Source organism: Myotis brandtii, unplaced genomic scaffold (genome assembly GCF_000412655.1).
Source record: "Myotis brandtii unplaced genomic scaffold, ASM41265v1 scaffold416, whole genome shotgun sequence".
NCBI classification, from domain to species: domain Eukaryota; kingdom Metazoa; phylum Chordata; class Mammalia; order Chiroptera; family Vespertilionidae; genus Myotis; species Myotis brandtii.
In genome coordinates, this window is record NW_005365989.1 from 2333892 (window position 1) to 2355466 (window position 21575).

Here is a 21575-nt window from a genome sequence, read left to right on the forward strand (position 1 = left end):
TCGCTTCAGTGCATGGCTGCCGGCCGCCATCTTGGCTGACAGTTAATTTGCATAAGGATACGCTGATTAGCCAATGGGAAGGATAGCGGTCGTATGCTAATTACCATGTTTCTCTTTTATTAGTGTAGATTCTACTAGTATACTGTCAAGTGTCTTATCGAGAAAGTCTTGGTGTCCAAAGGAAAATTATCAACTCTAGTCAGTGATTCAACCCAGGCGCAAAACTTCTCTTTTCTTACCACTCAGCAAGAAGCACAGCAGTTACTCTTGTTGCTGGACACCAGAACTATAATAGGGTTTACTCAGAACCAAGTGAAAACCAAAAGAATGCACCAAAATATTTGCTTTGATTCTCTCTCATCATTGATGTTTCTCTTTCTCTCTTTCTCTTTCTCTTTCTCTCTCTCTCTCTCTCTCTCTCCCCCACCCTTCCTCTCTGAAATCAATAAAAATATATTTAAAAAAAATATTTGCATTGACCTTCTTTAAGAGGCGTACAGAGTGTCCCTGTCAGCACAAGGCCCCTACCTGGTCGAGCAGCCCCATGAGGAGCACAGGCAGGCTGGAGTACAGCACGTTGTAGAGGGTGATGAACCAGTCTTCATACGCAGTCTGTGGGGAGATTACAGAGTGTGTTACCAACCAGGAAACACTGGCAGCCTAGTCAACATGTATACATCTGCTCTGTCAAAGCAGGGATATTCCCAGGTTGAGTGGGACTTCTGCCCTACATCTACACCTGCAGACGGCATAAGTCTGTTTCTATGTAATGGGCAGAATAAAAAACCATTCCACAGAAACTAACTTCCCCCTAAATAAGTGGGGAGATGTACCCCAACAAATTTTGGGAAAGGAGTCTATTCTATTTTAATAAAGTTGGAAACCAAGTCAGTGTTTGAATTCTTTTTATGTCCCTTAATGAATGAGAATACATAAAACCCGTTCAAAAGCACATAAATACCATACAAATCTTCTTTACTCTTATCTTGCAAGTCCAGTATTGCCATTCAGACACTTTCTAAAACAGAATTCGGCTGAATATAAGAACTATGCTTCTGAAAGGGATAAGCAGGGCTGTGCACACACCCATCCTCAGGGTGGGACAGAGGAAACCTTACTCAGCACCAGCAGTTGTATATACAGTCCTGCATGGAAACAGGAAGAAGGCCCCAGCCCTGCTCAAGGTCACTCCTGGCCCGGGTTCCTGAGGCTGTTCTGATAACCATTTGTCTGTGACATAGCATCAAAGAGGTTTGGACAATCAGAGACACTGGCTTAGGTTCATTTTTCACTAATGATATTTAACACGTTAAGCGCCCAGCCTGGTTTGTCTTCCGGACGGAAAGTATAGTGTCAGTCACCAGTGACTGACCGGGCACTTAACGTGTTAACTGCTGTAACACTATTTTGACATATTACATATGCCCACCATTCCTGTTACAGCAAAAACTAAAACTCCAAACAAATGGAGACATAATAGATCTATGGTCATCTAAAATTTGCATAATGCCTTTAGCCTTGGTCATGATATAATTTTATACTTGCAAAGTTGAACAAATTGTTATCACTGTTCTATAATGGCAAGGTAACTTAGAAAAACATTTAGGGTGAAGGCATAGTCCCTGTCCCCTGTATTAATCACTTCCTGCTTAAAGGACCTCAAAGGGTCTCTTTCCTGTCCTGCACCCTGACTGACAGAAAAAAAAGCCAACAGACCAGGAACAAATTCTGCCCCTTTAAAGGCAAAATAAGACATTGTTAAAGCACCAGAAACACTTTAGAAAAGTAATCCATATCTTAATCTGTGCCTCAGCTATTAAGAGACAGAACACCAAAAACTGCCAATCATATAAATAATAATGATATTACCTGTGCAGAGTACCCATTGAAGAAGGAGTACCAGAAATGAACCAAAGTAAATGCAAAGTTTTTATAAAAGAAGTATCGTAGGAACTTGCACATCCTGATGTAAGACCACCGGCCATGCACCAATAGCAGTCTCTGCAGGTATCTGAACTGAGCAAAGGAATAGTCACTGGACATGACAGCTTGCATGCCTTCTTGTCCACTTATTCCAACACCGATGTGAGCAGCTATGGGGCAGAGGGAGAAGATACTGTTAGTCATAAACCTATTTGAAGGCAAAACGTTGATGTGATAATGTTTCCATGGCAAAACAAAAAACTGACATTCATGGAATAATAAATATGAAAATTCTCACTCTCTAGCCTCCACTCCACCTTCTGAACTAATTTCAAAGTCAGAGGTAGTAGTTATCAAATAGTGCACATGGTTGGGCCTTCATGAACATTTGTGAAAGGATCTCAGGTGAATGCGGAATTCCAGTCAGATTATCTGCCCAGCTCATAAACCATCCTTCTCACCCAAAGGGTGAGCCCTAATGTGTCTCTGACTCCCCAGCCATAGCTGAGTCAGCCATGGGCAGACACATAATCTGAGGTGGATACTATGAACTGTTTCTCAACCTTCATTCCATCCTGTTCTAACTGAAGATGGGAATGCCAATAAAAACCCTACATTGCCCAGACTCCCTTACCGCTAGGTTCTTTGTGAATTAAGTTCCACTGTTTCGACCCCCTTGATACATGGAAGAAGTGAATCAAAGCCCAGCATCACTTCCTATTTTGGCATTTCTACAACAGAGTTCGTGTCCATTCTCCGGCTGTCAGATGTTGACTGAAAGAGGTTTGGACAATCAGAGACCTCTTAGGTTCATTGACAGCTGCAGAGGCTTCTTATTTGAAAAGCTCTGCAGAGGATCCTCACAGTAGAATCTCCTCTAGTGAGGAATACTAGATGTTAGACATGCAGCCTAAAACCAGCTTTTTCAGTCCATCCAGAGCTTTTTTGAGTACTCTGGCCCCTGTATTAATCACTTTCTGCTTAAAGGACCTCAAGGTGTCTGTTTCCTGTCCTGCGCCCTGGCTGACAGAAAACCCAAGCTGGGCCCATCTGTCTCTGGGCATTTGGAATTAGGATTAGGATGTGTTTGTGTTTAAAACTTCAACATGTAAATTCTTGAGGTGTGGGATGGATATATTTCTGAGGGGTTCTGAAGGCAGAGAAATGTCATTTAGAGAGAGGGAGAGACAGAGAGACACGGGGTTCCTGGTGAAGCCTCGGGTCCTGGCTCCAACATCTTCTGAGGCCTGGCCTTCTTGGGCAGCATGAGACATCTTTGTATCTTTTAAAATAAATTTCTTTTGTCTTAAGCTAGTGTTAGTTATTCCCCAACACAAGTAATCAAAAGAGTTTTAACTAAGTTACTATTAAACTTTCAAAAACTTATTTATAGCCTATCATTACCTTAAGACACTCTTTTTTTAAAAAAAATGTAGTGGGGAAGGTTTCCGGAATAGATAAAAAACGAGTCACAATTTTATCCATCGTTCCAATAGTCTTTAAATTGTGTATTCAATGTAGAGAATTACACATTTTTTCTAGGTCTCAGAAGTCATGAGAGGAAAGACAGACAGTGAGATCATTCAAGAGAACATGTGTTTGGAGAACACAACCTATTACTCAGACCCTGAGAAGTGACTGCCAACCCAGCAGGGTTTCCAACTAAAAGAAGCTCCAAAAAATCCTTCCCCATTTGCAGAACACAAGGTCTGGCAAATTCAAAATGGAGTCATTTGTGCAAACCAAGGCTTTCAACAATATTATGCAATTCTAAAAAATAGAATAAATTGCATCTCATTCAATATTTATGACCTCTTTAAACGCATGCAAATAGTTCACTTGACTGATCATGATTACCAACTACTCTTTCCTATCCAACCACGGCTTTCTTTCCTGAACAAGCCACAGAGGGAAATGTTGAGATTATGCTGGAGCTGAGGCCGAGGAACACCTGCCAAACTTTATCTTCTGAGCAGACCAAGGACAGTGTGTGAAATGATTCACAGGGTGATTCAAGGCAACTGAACAGATGCACTTCATAAGGCCACACTGGCTTTTCCCCTAAAATCTAAATATAGATTTTTCTGAAGTTCCAAATATGGTTTTAAATGCCTCTTCAAAAGACTCCATAATTCCTTAACAAACAGATCATTTCCTCAAGCTTGTTCATTCTCAGGGTCTTAGACCAAGAAAAACCACCCACCAGTCAGTAGACATCTTTCGGCACAAGAGGAGAGGGCAGCATATGAGAGTCCTAGGATCCTTGCTAGGGGAAGAAACATGGTGGGTTGCAATTTCCTCTGCTTCTACTGCACTTACTGCTAAACATGAAATCTGTTAGCCAATGATCAGATTTTTTCTGACACTTAAATTTCACTCTACTTTTTTTTTATAAACAACAAATATCCCCCTCACCACTGTATATTGTTCTTGATGCAGTTGAAAGAAATTAGTTTTCTGCAAACTACAAAAAGGCACTAAAAATACTTGGATAAAGCTACTGACTTCCAAGGAGACCTCAGAGTTTCCTTGATTTTTGTTGCAAATGGATGCTCCATAGGTTATATATAAAAGCACCTGCCATATAACAGCTTAATAAAATTGGTAAGACAACTTAAGAAAAACAAGTCTCTATAAGATCTATGTTGACTTCTGTGATCCCTTTGCTATCAGTTGGTGAACTCAGAGGAACAAAACATTTTCAAGTCTAAATCGTAAACCAGAGGGTAAATCTGTAAGGTAACCCTTCCCGCCTCCCCAAACATCTAGGAGTCTGCAGTATAACTGAACACAAATCATGTTTGAGTTTCTTGCTCTTTTTGGCACAGCTAGTTGAGTTACTGATATATAATGGAAGAGAAAGAGCTAGGTGCAGAGGAAATAGATCTAATTCAGAGCAAGAAATGCCATTTGCATGGTAGCACAAGCACATGCAAAACACAATACAGAGGAATTAAACTGGTAGTGGTGACAGACACATAATAAAAAAGCAAGAAGACGTACATCATACAGCTGACTCCTGTTGGAGAAGATAAAGTTGGAATACCCTTAGTATATGTCAAGGAGGAGAAGAGACTCTAAGAAAAGAAAGACAGATTCATGAGTCACAACACAGGCTGAATATAAAATCTAGTTATACATAATGCATTAAGATACCCAGCACAGCAGGATGTGCATATACACATCTATAATAATAAAAATGTAATATGCTAATTAGACTGGACGTCTTTCTGGATGAAGCCGGGGCTGCAAGGGAAGCCTGGGTCCCGGGTGCCTGCCAGCGGCTGGAGGAAAGCCCAGGTCCCGGGTGCCAGAGGGAAGCTGGTGCCGGCAGCTGGGGGAAGGACGGCCTACTCTTGCACCAATTTCGTGCATCGGGCCTCTAGTGTAGTCATACAATCGCTCATCCTAATAACATCACAAAGCTGGAGGTGACATCAGAGATAATTTTCTTGTTTTCAGATGAGCATGTTGGCAGTAGGAAAAGAAGTATTCAAGTTTCCCTAATTTGGGTATTTTCATTACAAGATCACCCTGAAGTAATATAGGGAGGGGGAAAAGGACCAGGATTCAGACATGTTGATGAGGTTTGGTTCCACATTCTTTAATACCCACACAACTGTGTTTCTCTGTATGAATCCTTTAATTTGTGGGAACGTAGGGTTCTCCAACAGCAGGAGGACCCTTGGCAGTCTCTCAGGGAGGTCAAGAAGCCGGTGAGACCATTTTGGCGCTTTGCTTCAATGCCAAATGTGTTACTCTGAGCTCACTGCAGGTCTCCCAATGGTGAAGTTCTAACAGATTTATCAAAGGCAAGAAAAAAGCTTAGGGGGGGGAGAATAATCTCAAAACAAATACAGAAAGAGTTCAACAATGTATACCAAGCTTAGCAGAATTTTCAACAAAACTGATTAAATAGCAGGACTTTTAATAAGCCCCAAAGAAACAAGGGAGAAGTTGAAGGAGAGGAAAAAAAAATCCAAACACATAAAAGGAAACAAGGATAAATTCACCCATATGGAACTTGTCTTCTACTTGGCATTCTGCAAGGAGCATTGTCATGCCTGCTCTCTCCTACTCGATGGGCTGTAAACTACCTGAGGGCAGGGTCACAGGTGTAGCCATCCCGGTAGGGCATCTTTATTAAATATCTACTTTAGGAAAGCCCGAGCAATAAGATTGGAAAAAACTACCCTCAAATCTGTTCCCGCCATCAATTTAGTAATTCAGGTTGCATTGGCTGTCTGTGTAAGACTCACTTTTGATCATGTTTACATCATTGGCTCCATCTCCAATCGCCAACGTGATGGCCTTCTTGTACCTCTTCACCAGGTCCACCACCATGGCCTTCTGCTTGGGGGTGACCCGGCAGCAGATGACCGCACTGCACTCGCAGGCCAGGTCAACAAAGTTCTTCTGCCTCTGTTCTTTTTTGGCTTCCAGCCTCCTTTTGCTTTGCGTCCGCATTCGTCTTTCTTCTTCTGTCCTTGGGAACTTCAGCTTCAGAATCTTACTTGTCTTGGTCTTTTTCTCTAGAAGAATTTCATTCTGTGAAATCACAAAGGGAAAGAATCACTACCATTTTAGTTTTTAAATCAAGAGTCCCATTTCCTGCCCTGGCCAGGTAGCTCAGTTGGTTGGGCATTATTCCATGCACCAAAAGGTTGCCGATTTGATTCCGGTCAGGGTACATGCCTGGGTTGCAGGCTTGGTCCCTGTTAAGGGGCATGCAGGAGGTAGCCAATCGATGGTTCTCTCTCACATGGATGTTTCTCTCTCTCCCACTCTCTCTAAAAATCAATAAACTATTCTTACCAAAAAAAAAAGGCGAGTCCCATTTCCCAAGGTTTTGATGATGGGAAAGGATAATTATTGGCTTATATCATTGATTACATTGTTCTATTTATTAAAAATCTACTATAAAAAATTAGGAAATAGAAAAATGTACAAAGAAGAAAATTTAAAATAACCATAACCATTGATTGATAAATCAGGTATAACCACTATCACCAGTTTGCTGTAATTCCTTTCATGTACCATAGAACATTAAGTTTCAAACTTGGGAAACTGATTTTCATTTATTGGCTAAAAGATTTATGGGCTGGTAGTTAATATGGCAAACCATCTAAAATTGGTCCATAATGAACTGCTTTAGTTTGAGCCAAAGGCACAGACACCCTAATGATATACATACCAACCAAGAGCCAGTGATTATTAAGGCACGGTTTCCGCCGGGTGGAAAAAAAGGTTCCTGCACCTGGGGTACAAATTTTGCATATACTCCACCTTTATTCCTCTGGTTTTCTATTCTTGTGTTAAGAAGAGCACTGGGGGAAAGAAATTTAAGTGTTTAAAGTACAAGGCTGTAAACAGGCCCTTCACTGTGAGATAATTTTGGCAAACTAATATAATCTCTTTTTAACATTTTGGTAAAAAAACATAACATAAAATTTATCATTAATTATTTCTAAGTGTACAGTTCAATAGTGTTAAGTATATTCACATTGTTGTAGAACCAATATCCAGAATTTTTCATCTCTCAAAACTGAAACTCTATACCCATTAAACAACTCCCCAATCCTCCTTCCCCCAACCCCTGCTACTCACCACTCTACTTTCTGTTTCTATAAATTTGACCACTCTAGATAACTCGTATAAATGAAATCATACAGTATTTCTCATTTTGTGACTGGCTTATTTCACTTAGCATAACGTCCTCAAGGTTCATCTATGTTGTAGCATTTGTCAGAATTTCCTTTCTTTTTTAAGGGTGAACAACATTTTGTGTATCCATTCATACATTGATGGACATTTGGCTTGCTTCTACTCTTGGCAGTTGCAAATAGTGCTTCTATAAATATGGGTGTGCAAATATTCTCTTTGAGTCCCTGCTTTTAGTTCCTTGGGATAATACCCAGAGGTGGGATTGCTGGATCATATGGTAACTTCATTTTTAATTTTTTTGAGGAACCATCCTACCATTTCCATAGTGACTGCACCATTTTACATTCCTACCAGCAGTGAACAAAGAGTCCCAATTGCTCCATATCCTTGCCCACACTCAATATATATAATAGCTATCCTAATGGTGTGAAGTGATATCTTATTGTACTTTTAATTTGTATTTCCCTCATGATTAGTGATGTTGAACATATTTCATATGCTTGTTGGCCATTTTTATATCCTCTTTGGAGAAATGTCTATTCAAGTCCTTTGCCCATTTTTTAATGAGTGATATACAACCTAAGTTTTAATTCCTCCACTATGGGGGCACCATGTTCTTGGTGCTTCATTATTTGCCAAAAACAGCACAAGAAAGATACAATTGAAAATATATTCACAAAAACACAGAAGGAAGACAATCTTAATCTGAATTATAATACTGGGGTGAACCCTACTGTATTATGAATGGGGGCTGTTTGGCAGAAAGAAACTGATTTCCACAAAAAGTCTGGTTTAGAGAAATGCTCAGTGCTTTCTATCAACACATTATTGAGAAGACCACATATAGCACATTCATGTGACAGCAAAATGAGCACAGGATTTTGGAGTGGAAGAGACTGTAATTATCTTATCCAATCTCTTCATGTTACAAATAAGAAAATGAAGCCTGGCAGAGATGATATGATTTGCCTGCAGCAGGTTGATGGGAAAACAGGAATGAAGACTCAGGTCTCCTAACTCTCAGCCCAGGGCTTTCCTCATTACACACACTGAGCCATTATTTTTCACTTTCAAGAACGGCTTTCTCAGCCTTGACACTATTGCAGTCTCAGGCCAGATCATTCTTTGTTGAATGTGGCTATTCATTGGACTGTAGGATGTTTCGAGCACCCCATTGTGATAACCTGACTCCAGACATTGCCAGATGTTCCATGGAAGGCAAACTTGCCTTCCACTGAGAACCACCGCACTAGGGGATTAGTTATCTATCCATTTTCCACATTAATTTAATTTTTATTTTCAAGTTGAAATAAGGAGTGATCCCTAAAAGGCTGGAAGAGAAAAATATGAAGTTACCCATTCAAACTATTCTATAGGATGGCGCATCTAGATTCTAGAAAGATGATTCATTTCTGTAAAGGTAAATTGAGCTAAGAACATGATCATAAAATCTGCTACTTGCATTCACTTTATCTTCTAATTTAGCTCAGAGCCCAACTTTCAACACTTTTTAAAAAGAGAACAGAAATATATTAAGTCTCCTATCTATAAGAAATAAATAAAACCATATGGTAATTTAGTCAGATTACTTGAAACCAAGAAACTACTTAAGTCAACATATTAGTATTTATTTGTCCATTGCTATTTTTAAAGACCTAAAAGCACAAAGAGGCATGATTTATATACCTCTATTCAAACAGAACTGATCTACTTAAGATTATAAGGCTACCGGTTTTGTTTGTCTAATTTAGCAGTGTGCCTAATACACTGAAAGAACTCAGAAACCCTATCATCATCATTAGAAGGAAGACTAATGACAACCATCAACTCCCTCATCATCTTAACAGACTAGGCTGTATGTTAACAGCTTAGTTAATTGGCCTTGAGGCATCGTAAGGAAAAGTCTTGAGGAATAAAAGGAAGTAACTCTCAAGCCAGAGGCAAACACATCCTGGTAACTGTGTACAGCACATGTGTAGCTTCATAACAAGTCAGGGCTTTTTCCTTATACATTTCCAGGTCCGCTGCACTCTTATTTAGGGCCAATGAGATACTTCAACTTTGAACTATCAGGCCTGCCCAACTAGACAAGACTACAGATGTAACCAACCCAAAAATTTCCCTCCAGGCAGGATTGGGGGGGCTTTCTTCTATTTTCCCTCGGAAAGGTACAATTCCTAGAAAAGACAATACATGAATGTAATTCACATTAATTTGTATCAGCAGACAAGTCCCGAGGACTTCGAAGGAATGGGGAACGATGGCCCCTGGAAGGGCAAATAAAGGCCCCAAGTTTCCCTACAACATAAGGCCCTGTGGTACCACCGTGGTAACGCGGAGCTGCCTGTTGTTCTTTTGCTTCATGTAAACAGAGGAAGCTGCCTGAAGTGACAATCTAGCTCCCATCTCCGTACCTGTGTCTTCTACACCTAGGCTTGTGTTTATAGAAACGAGACATTATTCTCATCCTGTAGGCTTGTTACTTACTTTATATCTTCCCCATAGCAGATAGTAGTTTCTTCAGTAAGAAGTTCACAGGCAAATCCTATATTTTCAGCAGTTTCTACAGCAGAAAAAAATGAAGTCAGATGTCATTCCTACTGATGAACTTAATAATCAACTTTATCTAGTAATAATGATTTTTTTTCAATTAATAAAATAGGCAGATTCAATCAACTATGCTGTTTTTCCATAACAATGTATAGAAATCACAGTTTAAAAAATCCCTCTTTCTGTAATAAAGTAAGTATAACTCAGTCTGGTTTGAAATCTTTTCAATAATAAAATGTGCTGTGCTATAGCATCAAATACATTTATTAACTGATTATTTAATAAATCATTGTTCACCGAAATCCTAAACACATTCAGTTCATGTGGTTTAATCATTCTGTTATGGGGGGTGAGGAGATAACCAGTTCCATCAACCTTCATTCACACAAGGCTCCTATTGAAGACTTTTTCCCCTTTTGCATTACCATCCATTGGTATTTTTTTTAAGGTTGGGACTGTGCTTCCCGGAGCCTAGCAGAGTGTGGGACCCATTGCTGATGTAAATCAAAGCAAGAGAAATTATCTGGTTTCCCGTGGAATGCTGGGGATTAAAGTATCAACCCCAACCAACTCTGTTCATTTCTAAACTTAAAATCTTCCCTTGTGTATGAAATTTTAATTATAATTTATTTTCAAGCAATAAAACAAGCAAGAAAATAATAGTTGCTCACTGTTTGTTATTCTAACCCATGCCAATAAATGGCAGTGCTGGGACGGACAGAAGGGACACGAAGGACGGCCCCTCAGGACAGCAAGCCATGTCTGGCTGGAGAGATAAGACTGACCACAATCAGCAAGATTCAATCAGGAGCTCAAGTACAAGGAATAAATGAAGGAATATGGGGAAGGACACAGGGTGGGCTGGTATAACAGAGAAAAGTTTCTTAGGGAAAGTGTTCATGTCCCAAAGAAAGGCCAGTGTTTGTGCAGGATGGAAAGTCTGAGAAGGTCATCTCGGGCACGGAAACAGGAACTCTGAATATTTGCGAGTAAACAGACATGCTTCCCTACACAATGAATTACCCTTTTTGTCTCCAGTAAGCACCCAGATCTTAATGTCTGCTTTTGCAAGCTTTGAAATGGTTTCTGGGACTCCATCCTGTAGCTTGTCTTCAATAGCTGTAGCTCCCAATAGCTGCAATGAACATTAAAAACAACAACAACAATGAATTAGCAAATAAGCAATATGTTCTGTAATAACAATTTGCCAACGTACATAGAGAAGAAGGGCTAATTATGTACCCTAGTCGGTTCTCTACTGGAGTGGATGGCTGGCATTAACAGGGAGGGTTGCTGTGTTTCACACCCCAAACCAAAATAACCAAAATAGTTTTTCCTAAAGTAATTGACCAAGTCAACAATGCAAGAACAGAATCAAGGACAATAAAAACACACTTTCATTCTGTATATGTTACTTTAAACAGACATAAGTCAATTCTTGCTAAAGGTCATTACTATTTGCTGAACATTTTCCATTAATCTAAACTGTACAGGCAGTGTTTAACTCTAAAAATTTAATTTACAAATGGTATTTTTTTCTTGTTTTAAGAGTTTGCAAAATAGAAATTATTTCAGTAATTCTCACTATGTACTAAGTATAGTCTGGCTTGTTACTGTGTAAAAATCATAATTTTAATAAGTGATATAATAATCAGAATAGAACCTGTTTTAATGCTTTCGGTTTCTCATAATGGCAACTTGTATTTTGCTTGCTGAGGAAAAAAAACACTCAAATGACCTAATTTCATTGTACCAGTTTCAAATGCTGAAGTTAGAATTATCTTTCAAGAAGGAAATCAAAACTTAATTAAAATTTCCAATTTTGTTTAGAATATCAAGGGGAAAATTATTAAGGTTAAAACTCACAATTAAGTCTTTTTCAATCTCCTCATACACTTTATCCAGAGCTTCATCCCGGTTGGTTGAGGCCACACTGGCAGCCATGAACTTTTTATTCCATTCTTCAAATTCGTTTTCTTCAATTTCCTTGTAGCAAAGGCACAGGGTTCTAAGAGTCTCATTTGCAAAGACCTGTTTTATTTAGAAGACAACCATCCACACAAAGAATAGTTAACTTTGTGTAATTCAAGATCAAATTTGAGATCTTACTTAAAATAATACAATAAGAGAATTTAAAAAGAGACCATGAAAAAAATGATGGATTTGGACAAATACACTTTATAGAGGAGATTAAACTAATACTTTGTTTTTCCAAGTATCTGTAGGACCCTAAATTAGTTATTTATTTCTAGTTCCCAAATTATTAAAGGGAAATGTAAACCTTTCTTCTAAATCAAGTCACTAGAGTAAAAAAACACACACACAAAAAAACCTTTTTCTTTTCATGACTAAGAAAATAACAGCCAAAGAAAGATGCCTTGCGGGTGTTAATGAGGTTGTAAACACAGGACTGACAACTTTATAATCTGTTCCCACAAACTGTGTTACAAGCCCAACCAACTATGCGCTCTCAAGTAAGTGTTATTACCTCAAACCAATTCTGAAATACACGAGCCACTGTTAAAGCTGACATGAAACATTTTAATGAAAAGGAGTGTCTGAAAATGTAATCATAGAGAGCAGATTTAAGCTATTTTAAGTGGTTTATATATGAGCAGTAAAAATGTTTCATTATTTCACACTAACATGGGTCTAGCCAAGATGGCAGAACTGGTTCACCCAACTAAGTGTCTGCTTTCTAAGGTTCTTTGGAAGGTTCTGCATTTATTTGATTAAATTTATATCCTCATGAGAAATAATTACCCACTGTAACTGCTTTAATAGCATATCTAATCCCCCCCCTTATTTTTATTAATTTCAGAGAGGAAGGGAGAGGGAGAGAGAGATAGAAACATCAATGATGAGAGAGAATCATTGACTGGTTGCCTCCTGCACGCCCCCCACTGGGGATCGAGCCCACAACCCGGGCATGTGACCTGACCGGGAATCGAACCATGACCTCCTGGTTCATAGGTCGACACTCAACTACTGAGCCATGCCAGCCGGGCAATAGCATATCTAATCTTAAAATGTGACCCCAATTAGTAAACAACATATTCATCAGGCTTCTTTCTGAAGGATCTCTGGGTGGCTTTCAAACTGGACCAGACCCTTAAAGTAAAGGGAATACACCACCCTTTATTAAGCACTTACTAAGTGCTGGGAACTGCGCAAGATACTTTCCCTTGCAACAACCCTCTATGATAGGAATTATCCTCTTCCTCTTTCACTCGACAATTGATGACTCATCTGAGACATCAACCACCTTCCTTCCCCAGGGACATAAAACAAGTAAAGAGAAAGAATTGGAACACCAGGTCTGACGGAAATCCTCCATACTTCATTGCCATCCTTATATAGAATCAAAAAAACATGAAGATTGGTAGGCAATTCCACAAGATAAATTTCCAGAAGCATTCTGAATAATTGCATTATCACTGGACTAAGTTCATAGTCCTCTTAGATAACAAGTTTGAAGGAATGAGAACCAAACCGATTCCCTAACCAAGGTATCAGAACTCAGTTATCCAACACATGGCTTTGTCATGCTTTGTCACACATGAATGCTTTCTTCCCTTTGGTATATACGAGGAGGCTGGTGGAGTTCTTAGGATCCACACAGATATTAAGACTACAGCACAGTGTGGTTGTGCAGCTTGTTCAAGGCCACCGGAAGAGAGACCAGTCATTCCTGTGGGCTAATCTTGCCGTTCCTGCTGACCTGAATATTGGGAAAGGGCATGGTCCATGGTCATTTCCAGGAAGCCGGCAGCAGGGGCAGAACAAGAGCCACCAAATGTTCCTACTTTGGTGTTCTTTCCACTCAACCACACCAAGACTAGGGAAGGATCAACAGTTAACATACAGCTTTCACTTGCGCTTAAGAAATAGTAGCAGAGAGTGAGTTTGGAACCTGTGGCATAAAGAGCGAAGGTGAGACTTACATCCAGGGCATCCTGTGTCTCCTGTTTGGTAGGATTCATTCGATGTAACCGCTCGTAAATCACAGTGTCAGCACCTTTACAGTAAAGCCTGATATTGCCTTCAGGGGTTCTTACTAGCAGCGAGGAAAGGAAAAGCAAAGAATAAAATTAGGTTTGATTTCTTAATAGAAAACTACATTGATAAAGTTAATTTAACTATCACCCTGCTAATAATGCACTATTAGTTTAAACTCATCAATGTACCTGGAAAAATGTTGCTCTCAACAAAGTGGGTAAACCACTACCTACATAGAATGTACTAGTGAAGTAAATATGAGAATATTTCTTTGGTCACTTAGCTTTCCATATCCTTATTCTTTCAGCAAATACTTGCTGACTCCATGCCCTGTGCTAGTTTCTTCCATAGAAGCTTCTTTGTCCATGCTAACCAATAGGACTCTTTCTTGCCTGTAAATTCTTATTGCCTTTGATACTCAGATCATGACATGACTCCTCATGACCTTTTTTTTTGTTGTTAATCCTCACCTACGGATATTTTTTTTCCATTGATTTTTAGAGTGGAAGAGAGAAAAGGAAGGGAAAGAGAGAAAGAGAGAGAGAGAAACATCGATGTGAGAGAGAAACATTGATTGGTTGCCTCCTACATACACCCCAAATAGACTGGGGATCAAACCTGTAACTCAAGTATGTGCCCTTGACCGGGAATCGAACCTGGGACCCTTCAATGTGTGGGTCGATGCTCTAACCACTTAGCACACCAGCTAGGGCTGTGACTATTTAAAAAATTTTTTAAATCTATGCAGTAATTTAACTATAGAATGTGCCTCACAGTTAACTAGATTTTAAGTTCTCCAAGGTAAATGCCAAGCATGTTAATCAGCCCAAATCAGTGCTAGCCACACAGGAAGTACTCAGCAACATATGCCTAGTCAGAGTTCAGTAGGCAGTTCTGTGTCTTTTCTTGGTTGCAAATTCAGTCTCATAATGGAGAAATCTGTGGCACCACCTTACAGAGTGATCGAAAGCTAACATCACCAATAACTATGTGCCTTCTGATATGATATGCCGGGAAGGACACAGCATCATCTATATATTCATCCTACCAACTATGTGTAAGCTGAATCCAATCTTGGGGGAGCATCGGACAAACCCAAATTGAGGGGCTTTCTACAAATAACGAGCCTGTACTTTTCAAAACTGTCAGTGTAGGAAAGATTAAAAAAAGGGTGAGCAACTGTTCTAGGTGAAAGGAAACCAGAGTAACAATCACCTAACGTAATGTGTGATCTTAGGTTGGATCTTGAATACGAAAGACAGAAAGACAAAAGAAAGGAAGGAAGAAAGGGAGGGAGGAAAAAGGGGATAAGGGTGATGAAATGAGGAACATTTCTGGTAAAATTTGAAAACATTCCATAGATTAGATAATAACATGGTATTACATGAAATTTTCTGATTCTGATCACTACTGTATATATGAGTTCTTGTCCTTAGGAGATACCTACGTAAGTATTTAGGGGAAAAGGCATTAGAGCTGCAATTTGCTCTCAAATGATTCAGAAAACAAGAACCTCTGTAAAATGCAAATGACAGGGAAAATGTGGCCAATGCTAGCAGTTGGTGAATATGGAAGAGCATAAAGGAGTTCTTCAACCATTCTTACAATTTTCCTATAAGTTTGAAATTATTTCAAATCATGGCTTAAAAAATTTCACTATTAGAAAGCAAGCTTCATCTCCATTTGACAGCCTATTGTAATGTGCCTGGATTGGAGGTATGATTTTTTTAATTCCTAAGCACATCCTTGCTGTACTCAGAACTCCTCTCCTGCTGAGTTCTTCCTCCTCTGACATCAAGTGCAGACCAGAGGGGTTTGGAGAGGCTCACATGGTGAAAGCACATGTGGGCCATGCTGCCAGCTGTGCAACTGCCACCGTGAGCACGCTGCATCTGCCACCCCAGACTTAGCAGCTGCCAGCCCGCATCGTCAAAGAGTGTCAATCAACACTTGCAAGATTCAGATCTCCTGCATTGTCTCTTGGGCAATGGACATCAGCAGAATGAAGGAAAAACGCTGGCTTCAGTAAGTCTGTGGAAATCTTCCAGGAGCCTAGTCGTTCATTCATTGGCTGCTTTCTCCTGTTGTCCTAAAGAAAATGTGTGACAGGCAGCATCCGAATGAGAGATTCACAGACATACCCTTGAGAGAGACCTACCAATTATAGACATCCGCTTCCGGTCACTGTTGAAGTCTAAAATGGCAAGAACCGTGTAGGTCCTCTCGGTGCCCATCTCACTGATGGTGATGGTGTTCTGGGTCCGGGCGAGGAAGGCAAAGCCAAAGTCTCTGGCGGCGCTTACCAGAGCGCCCTCGTCAGGAGAGGCTGCCTGGTAGTTGAGCTGACCTAACAGAGGAGCAGGGAGAAAACCAGACAAGCCATGAGACCCAACGCAGAGCTTACCGCCAACAGTTCACCCTGAGGTGTACGATGTGGGGGTGAGAATGAGCTGCAGAGCCCAACATTCCCCAAGAAAGGAGTGTGCCAACATTAACACTTGTTAAACTTTCATGGTTTATTTCTAACTATAAACAGTAACATAAACTAGAAGTTTGAAAAAATTGGCCAAGAATAGGAAAAATATTCCCATCATCCCACTTAAATTAGAGGAAAAACAACACTGACATTTTATTACAATTCTTTCCAGTTCTTTTGAAAAAAGCCTATTTCTTTTCTTTCTTTTTGTTTTATTATTACTATTATTATATTTTTAAAAATCTTTATTGTTGAAAATATTACATATGTCCCCTTTTTTTCCATCGACCCCCTCCAACTCACCCCAGCCCCCCACCCCAGGCCCTCACCACCCCACTGTTTGAGTCCATGAGTTATGCATATACGCATACAAGGTGAAAAAGCCTATTTCTGTAATAGCTTCTATCATTCTGAATATACACTTATATCCTGAATATTTTAACCTTATATTCGAGGATGTTACCATAGCTTTAAAAATTTGTTCTAAACATTATTTTAGTGAAAGTTAACATGTCACCATATCCTTATTTCAGGTACTTAGTTACTTTCAAAATTTTTTCTTCTCAAAAATAACACTGTAATAACCTTTTGTATGTATGTATAAAACCTCTGGCTTTATATTCTAACTGAACCACACTTAGTATTTCTTAGCAAAATACTGAGCTAGACAATATTGATAATTTTTAAGCCTATTAGTATATATGACTCAGTTGTTTTCCAAAAGAGTTGTTCACATTTATCTTCCCCTCTAGAAGAGTGTATTTATTTCACTTTAGCTATACTCTCATATTAAAAACACACACAAAACCTCACAATTCACCAATATTTTTAGTATCTTTATGTTTTAAAAGTTACATAATGGAGCCCTGGCCACTGTGGCTCAGTTGGCTGAAGCATCGTCTAGTACACTGAAAAGTTGTGGGCTCGATCCCCAGTTGCGGCACATATGGAAGGCAGCCGATCTATGTTTGCTCTCACATTGATATTTCTTTCTCTCTCTCTCCCTCAAATCAATAAGCAAATCCTTGGGTGAGGATTTTTTTTTAAGTTACATAATGGAAAACTGCCTTATAGTCACAATACATTTCAATAATAGAAGTCAGTCTCCCCATGTGGAGTGAAAGAAGCCAGATGTGCAAGTGCGTACTATCTGGCCCCATGTATACAGACCACAAAGCTGACCAGGCTAACATGTGCTATTCAAAGTCAGGACAGTAGTTACCCTTGGAGGGGCAAGGACCGGAAGGGAACACAAAAGGAACTTCTAGGGGAGTGATAACGTTCTGTTTTTAAAAATCTTGAGTATTTGTGACAAAAGAGTATTCAGTTTGTGAAATTTCATTGAGCTATACATGCTTGTCTCTGTATACATGTTGCACTTAAGTAAAAAGTTAAAAAAAAAAAACTCCACGACTCTGCCTATCCAAGAATTTCTACTCTATTTTTTTTTTTTTGCTTTTTTTTCTTTGAATTTATTGGGGTGACATTGGTTAATAAAATTACACAGGTTTCAGGTGTACAATTCTATAACACATAATCTGTATATTATATTGTGTGTTCACCACCAGAGTCAAGCCTCCTTCCAACGCCATTTCCCACCCTCAATACCCTCTTCACCTGCCTCCACCCCCTATTTTTCTACTCGAGTTCTTCTGCCTCAAAGCAGGAAAAAAGTATTTCTGTGGTCAGATGAATTTTACAGAAAAAGGCATTTGGTCTTCCACCAAGGTTTGCCCAGGATGCAAGCCATGGGTGGATGGGCAGCGTTCCCCACCATCAGTCCACGTGGAAGGGGAGGAGGCTGGGGCGTGAAGGGCTGGAGGTAGAGCTGAACACCTCTTCCCTCCCTCCTTCCTTCACAATGCTGCACAGATGGTTCCCTCTAATTAAGTCAGTATTAATCACTTCCCAATTAGTAATTAAAATGATACTTTAGGTTCTCTCCCTCTCTATTTGTTCACCCAGAAAGTCATACAGCAGGAGTGACGAATGCCACTTACTAAATCCAGCCATTCTACAAACATACACACACGCCAGAGGGCATATTTAACCAGAGCTAAACAAGCAGCAGCGAGAACACAGCACCGCCCCCCACCTCCTCCACCAAGCATAGCAGGAACGAGATATGAATATTGCATCATACGGATGGCAAACTTATTTCCAACAGAGGAAAGAAACACAAAGATAAAAGGTGGTAAAGTTCCCAAGAGTAAGAATCATATCTGGAGCAAACACTGATATTTTTATCATTAAAGAAAACCATTCCATTTTGTTCTAGCAATGGAACCACAGAATTACAGACTAAGAGAGGGAGGAACTTCAGAGACCTGGTCCAAATTCCAATTTTATGTTTGCAGGAAGCAACCAGGACTAAAAAATGATCCTCTGAAACCATTTCTGAAAACTATTTACTGGACACTCAGAGTCAACCAGAAAGAATTTTTCTTTTTTATAAAAAAAAATGTTTTTATTGATTTCAGAGAGGAAGGGAGAGGGAGAGAGAGTTAGAAACATCAATCATGAGAGAGAATCATTGATCGGGTGCCTCCTGCATGCCCCCCGCTTGGGATTGAGCCTGCAACCTGGGCATGTGCCCTGACCAGGAATCCAATAGTAAGAACTTTTCTTTTCTTTCTTTTTTTTTTCAAATATATTTTATTGAATTTTACAGAGAGGAAGGGAGAGGGATAGAGAGTTAGAAACATCGATGAGAGAGAAACATCGACCAGCTGCCTCCTGCACAACCCCCACTGGGGATGTGCCCGCAACCAAGGTACATGCCCTTGACCGGAATCGAACCTGGGACCTTTCAGTCCGCAGGCCGACGCTCTATCCACTGAGCCAAACCAGTTAGGGCAAGAACTTTTCTTTTAAAGATGCAACTGATGGAAATAAAAAAATGCTCACACTGCACAAATCCCATTTCTCATGACACCGATTTCATAGCTTCCTCCGGTTAGTAACAGCACTCCCAGTATTCTGGTCTCCAGCCTTGAAACCAGTCACCTTTCAGATGACTCTTTCCCCTCAATCATACCTCTCTCTTCAAATCACTTGTCAAGTGTCCCCCACTGTCATGGCTTTCTCATCTTTCTCAAAGCCCTACACTGATCCAGGCCTTCAACTTGTGCATCAACTTCCCATGTTTCCCCATCCAACCTCCTAAAACATAGCTGTCAAATCCTGGTGCACCCCAACTTAAAGACTTTCGGGTAAGGAAAGGCCTCCAATTCTTTCACTCTCTGCTCTTATGTGGCCTCTGAAGGAGGCAGGAATCTAAGATGGTCGCAAGGTTCCACACACCTTCTTCCAATGATTTAAGCCAGTGGTCGGCAAACTCATTAGTCAACAGAGCCAAATATCAACAGTACTTCTTCAAAATAGACTCGCCCAGGCCGAAAACCGACTTCTGCGCATGGGCCACGAAATTTCAATCGCACTGTACGCGCGCCCGCACGTATTTTGTGGAAGAGCCACACTCAAGGAGCCAAAGAGCCACATGTGGCTCGCGAGCCGCAGTTTGCTGACCACGGATTTAAGCAAACACTAATGTAGGTACTGCTGGGAAGGGATTTTGCAGGTATAATTAAGATAAAATCAGTTGACCTCAAGATAGGAAGACTATCTGGGTATTCCCAACCCAATGAGGTAAATCATTACAAGTGACAGGGCACCTGGCCAATGTGGCTCAGTTGGTTGGAGTGTTGTCCCGTATACCAAAAGGTTTTGGGTTTGATTCCTGGTCAGGGCACATACCCAGGTTGCAGGTTCCATCCCTGGCTGGGCACGTGTGGAAGGCAACTGATAAATGTTTCTCTCTCTCTCTCTCTCTCTCTCTCATCATTAAAAAAAATAGACTACAGCTTTTCTTAGTGAGAGAGCTTCAAAGCATAAAGGGATTTGATGGAAGGGAGATACTTCACTGCTGGCTTTGAAGATGGGGAGAGGGAGACCTCTAGGAGCAGAGAGCAGCACTGACAGCCAGCAAGGAAATGGAAACCTCAGTCCTACAACCACAGGAACTGAATTCTGCCACAAGCTCACCTCTTTTAACCTCCTACACTTGGAAATCCAACTTGTCTCCATTCTCAGTAACTAGAGCAAATGCCTGTCACATACAGCTTGGAAGAGGACACTGAGCTCCAGATGAGAACGTGGCCTGACCTGATTTTAATGAGATCCTGAGCAGAAAACCCAGTTCTGCCATGCCCAGATTTCTCACCTAAAGAACTGTGAGCTAACGAGTTGAGTTAAGGCAATTTGCTACATAGCAATAAAAAAACCAATGCAGCCTCTCCACACTTCAATTCTGTTGTGCCCCACATGTGTTCAACACTAGGGCCACACAAACTCTGCTGAACTAGTCAGATATTGTGGTAACATATATGTAAGGGTTTCCTCCTTCCTCTTGTTGATGTTATGTATAATAAAGGCTAACCAATCTCTATTATTCTTATAAAAGAGAGAAAACAGCAGCAAAAGACCAAAGACACATCAGCATAGTGAAATTCAAAAGAGGACTCAACTAGAATAATGACTAGGTGCTCAGGCAGTTCCCTATACTTTCTGGGTCTGAATTTCCTTCCCTATAAAATTTGGAGGAGTGCCCTCAAGATCCCTTCCAAGGGAACCTTTCAAGGAATCAATGCCAAACTAATTATTCTTTTAATCTTCTGGAAATCCAACTTGTCTCCATGCTCAGTGGCTAGAGCATTTGCCTATCATCTACTGTGTGAGGAAGGATTCCTCAGGATGCAAAACACTCTGCCTTAGCAGAAAGTGGGACAGAGAGCTGCACAGTGTTAGGTGGGAAGAAACTTTGAACTCCTGCCTTCTTCCTGCAACACAGAGGAAGCTGGTGCTCAGACAGAGACCCTCTCTGTACTAAGTGTTATGACAGGAACCCAAACTGGGAAGGCCCATCTCCAGCACACAGTCCAGGACTCTTCCCATTATATCCCGG

General features: G+C 40.3%; 1 protein-coding gene across 4 annotated transcripts in view; it reads right to left on the minus strand.

Moving 5' to 3' along the window:
* Nucleotides 1–21575, minus strand: part of ATP8B1 (ATPase, aminophospholipid transporter, class I, type 8B, member 1) — a 116377-nt gene that overhangs the window by 12551 nt on the left and 82251 nt on the right. For all 4 annotated transcript variants that reach the window (XM_014545640.1, XM_014545639.1, XM_014545638.1 and 1 more), the window contains exons 16-24: nucleotides 16295–16483; nucleotides 14082–14194; nucleotides 12004–12168; nucleotides 11161–11272; nucleotides 10075–10150; nucleotides 7118–7250; nucleotides 6183–6471; nucleotides 1870–2093; nucleotides 529–612 (exon numbers count right to left, since the gene is read on the minus strand). In XM_014545640.1, the coding sequence (XP_014401126.1) occupies nucleotides 529–612; nucleotides 1870–2093; nucleotides 6183–6471; nucleotides 7118–7250; nucleotides 10075–10150; nucleotides 11161–11272; nucleotides 12004–12168; nucleotides 14082–14194; nucleotides 16295–16483 (1385 nt within the window). The remainder of the gene's footprint in view (nucleotides 1–528; nucleotides 613–1869; nucleotides 2094–6182; nucleotides 6472–7117; nucleotides 7251–10074; nucleotides 10151–11160; nucleotides 11273–12003; nucleotides 12169–14081; nucleotides 14195–16294; nucleotides 16484–21575) is intronic.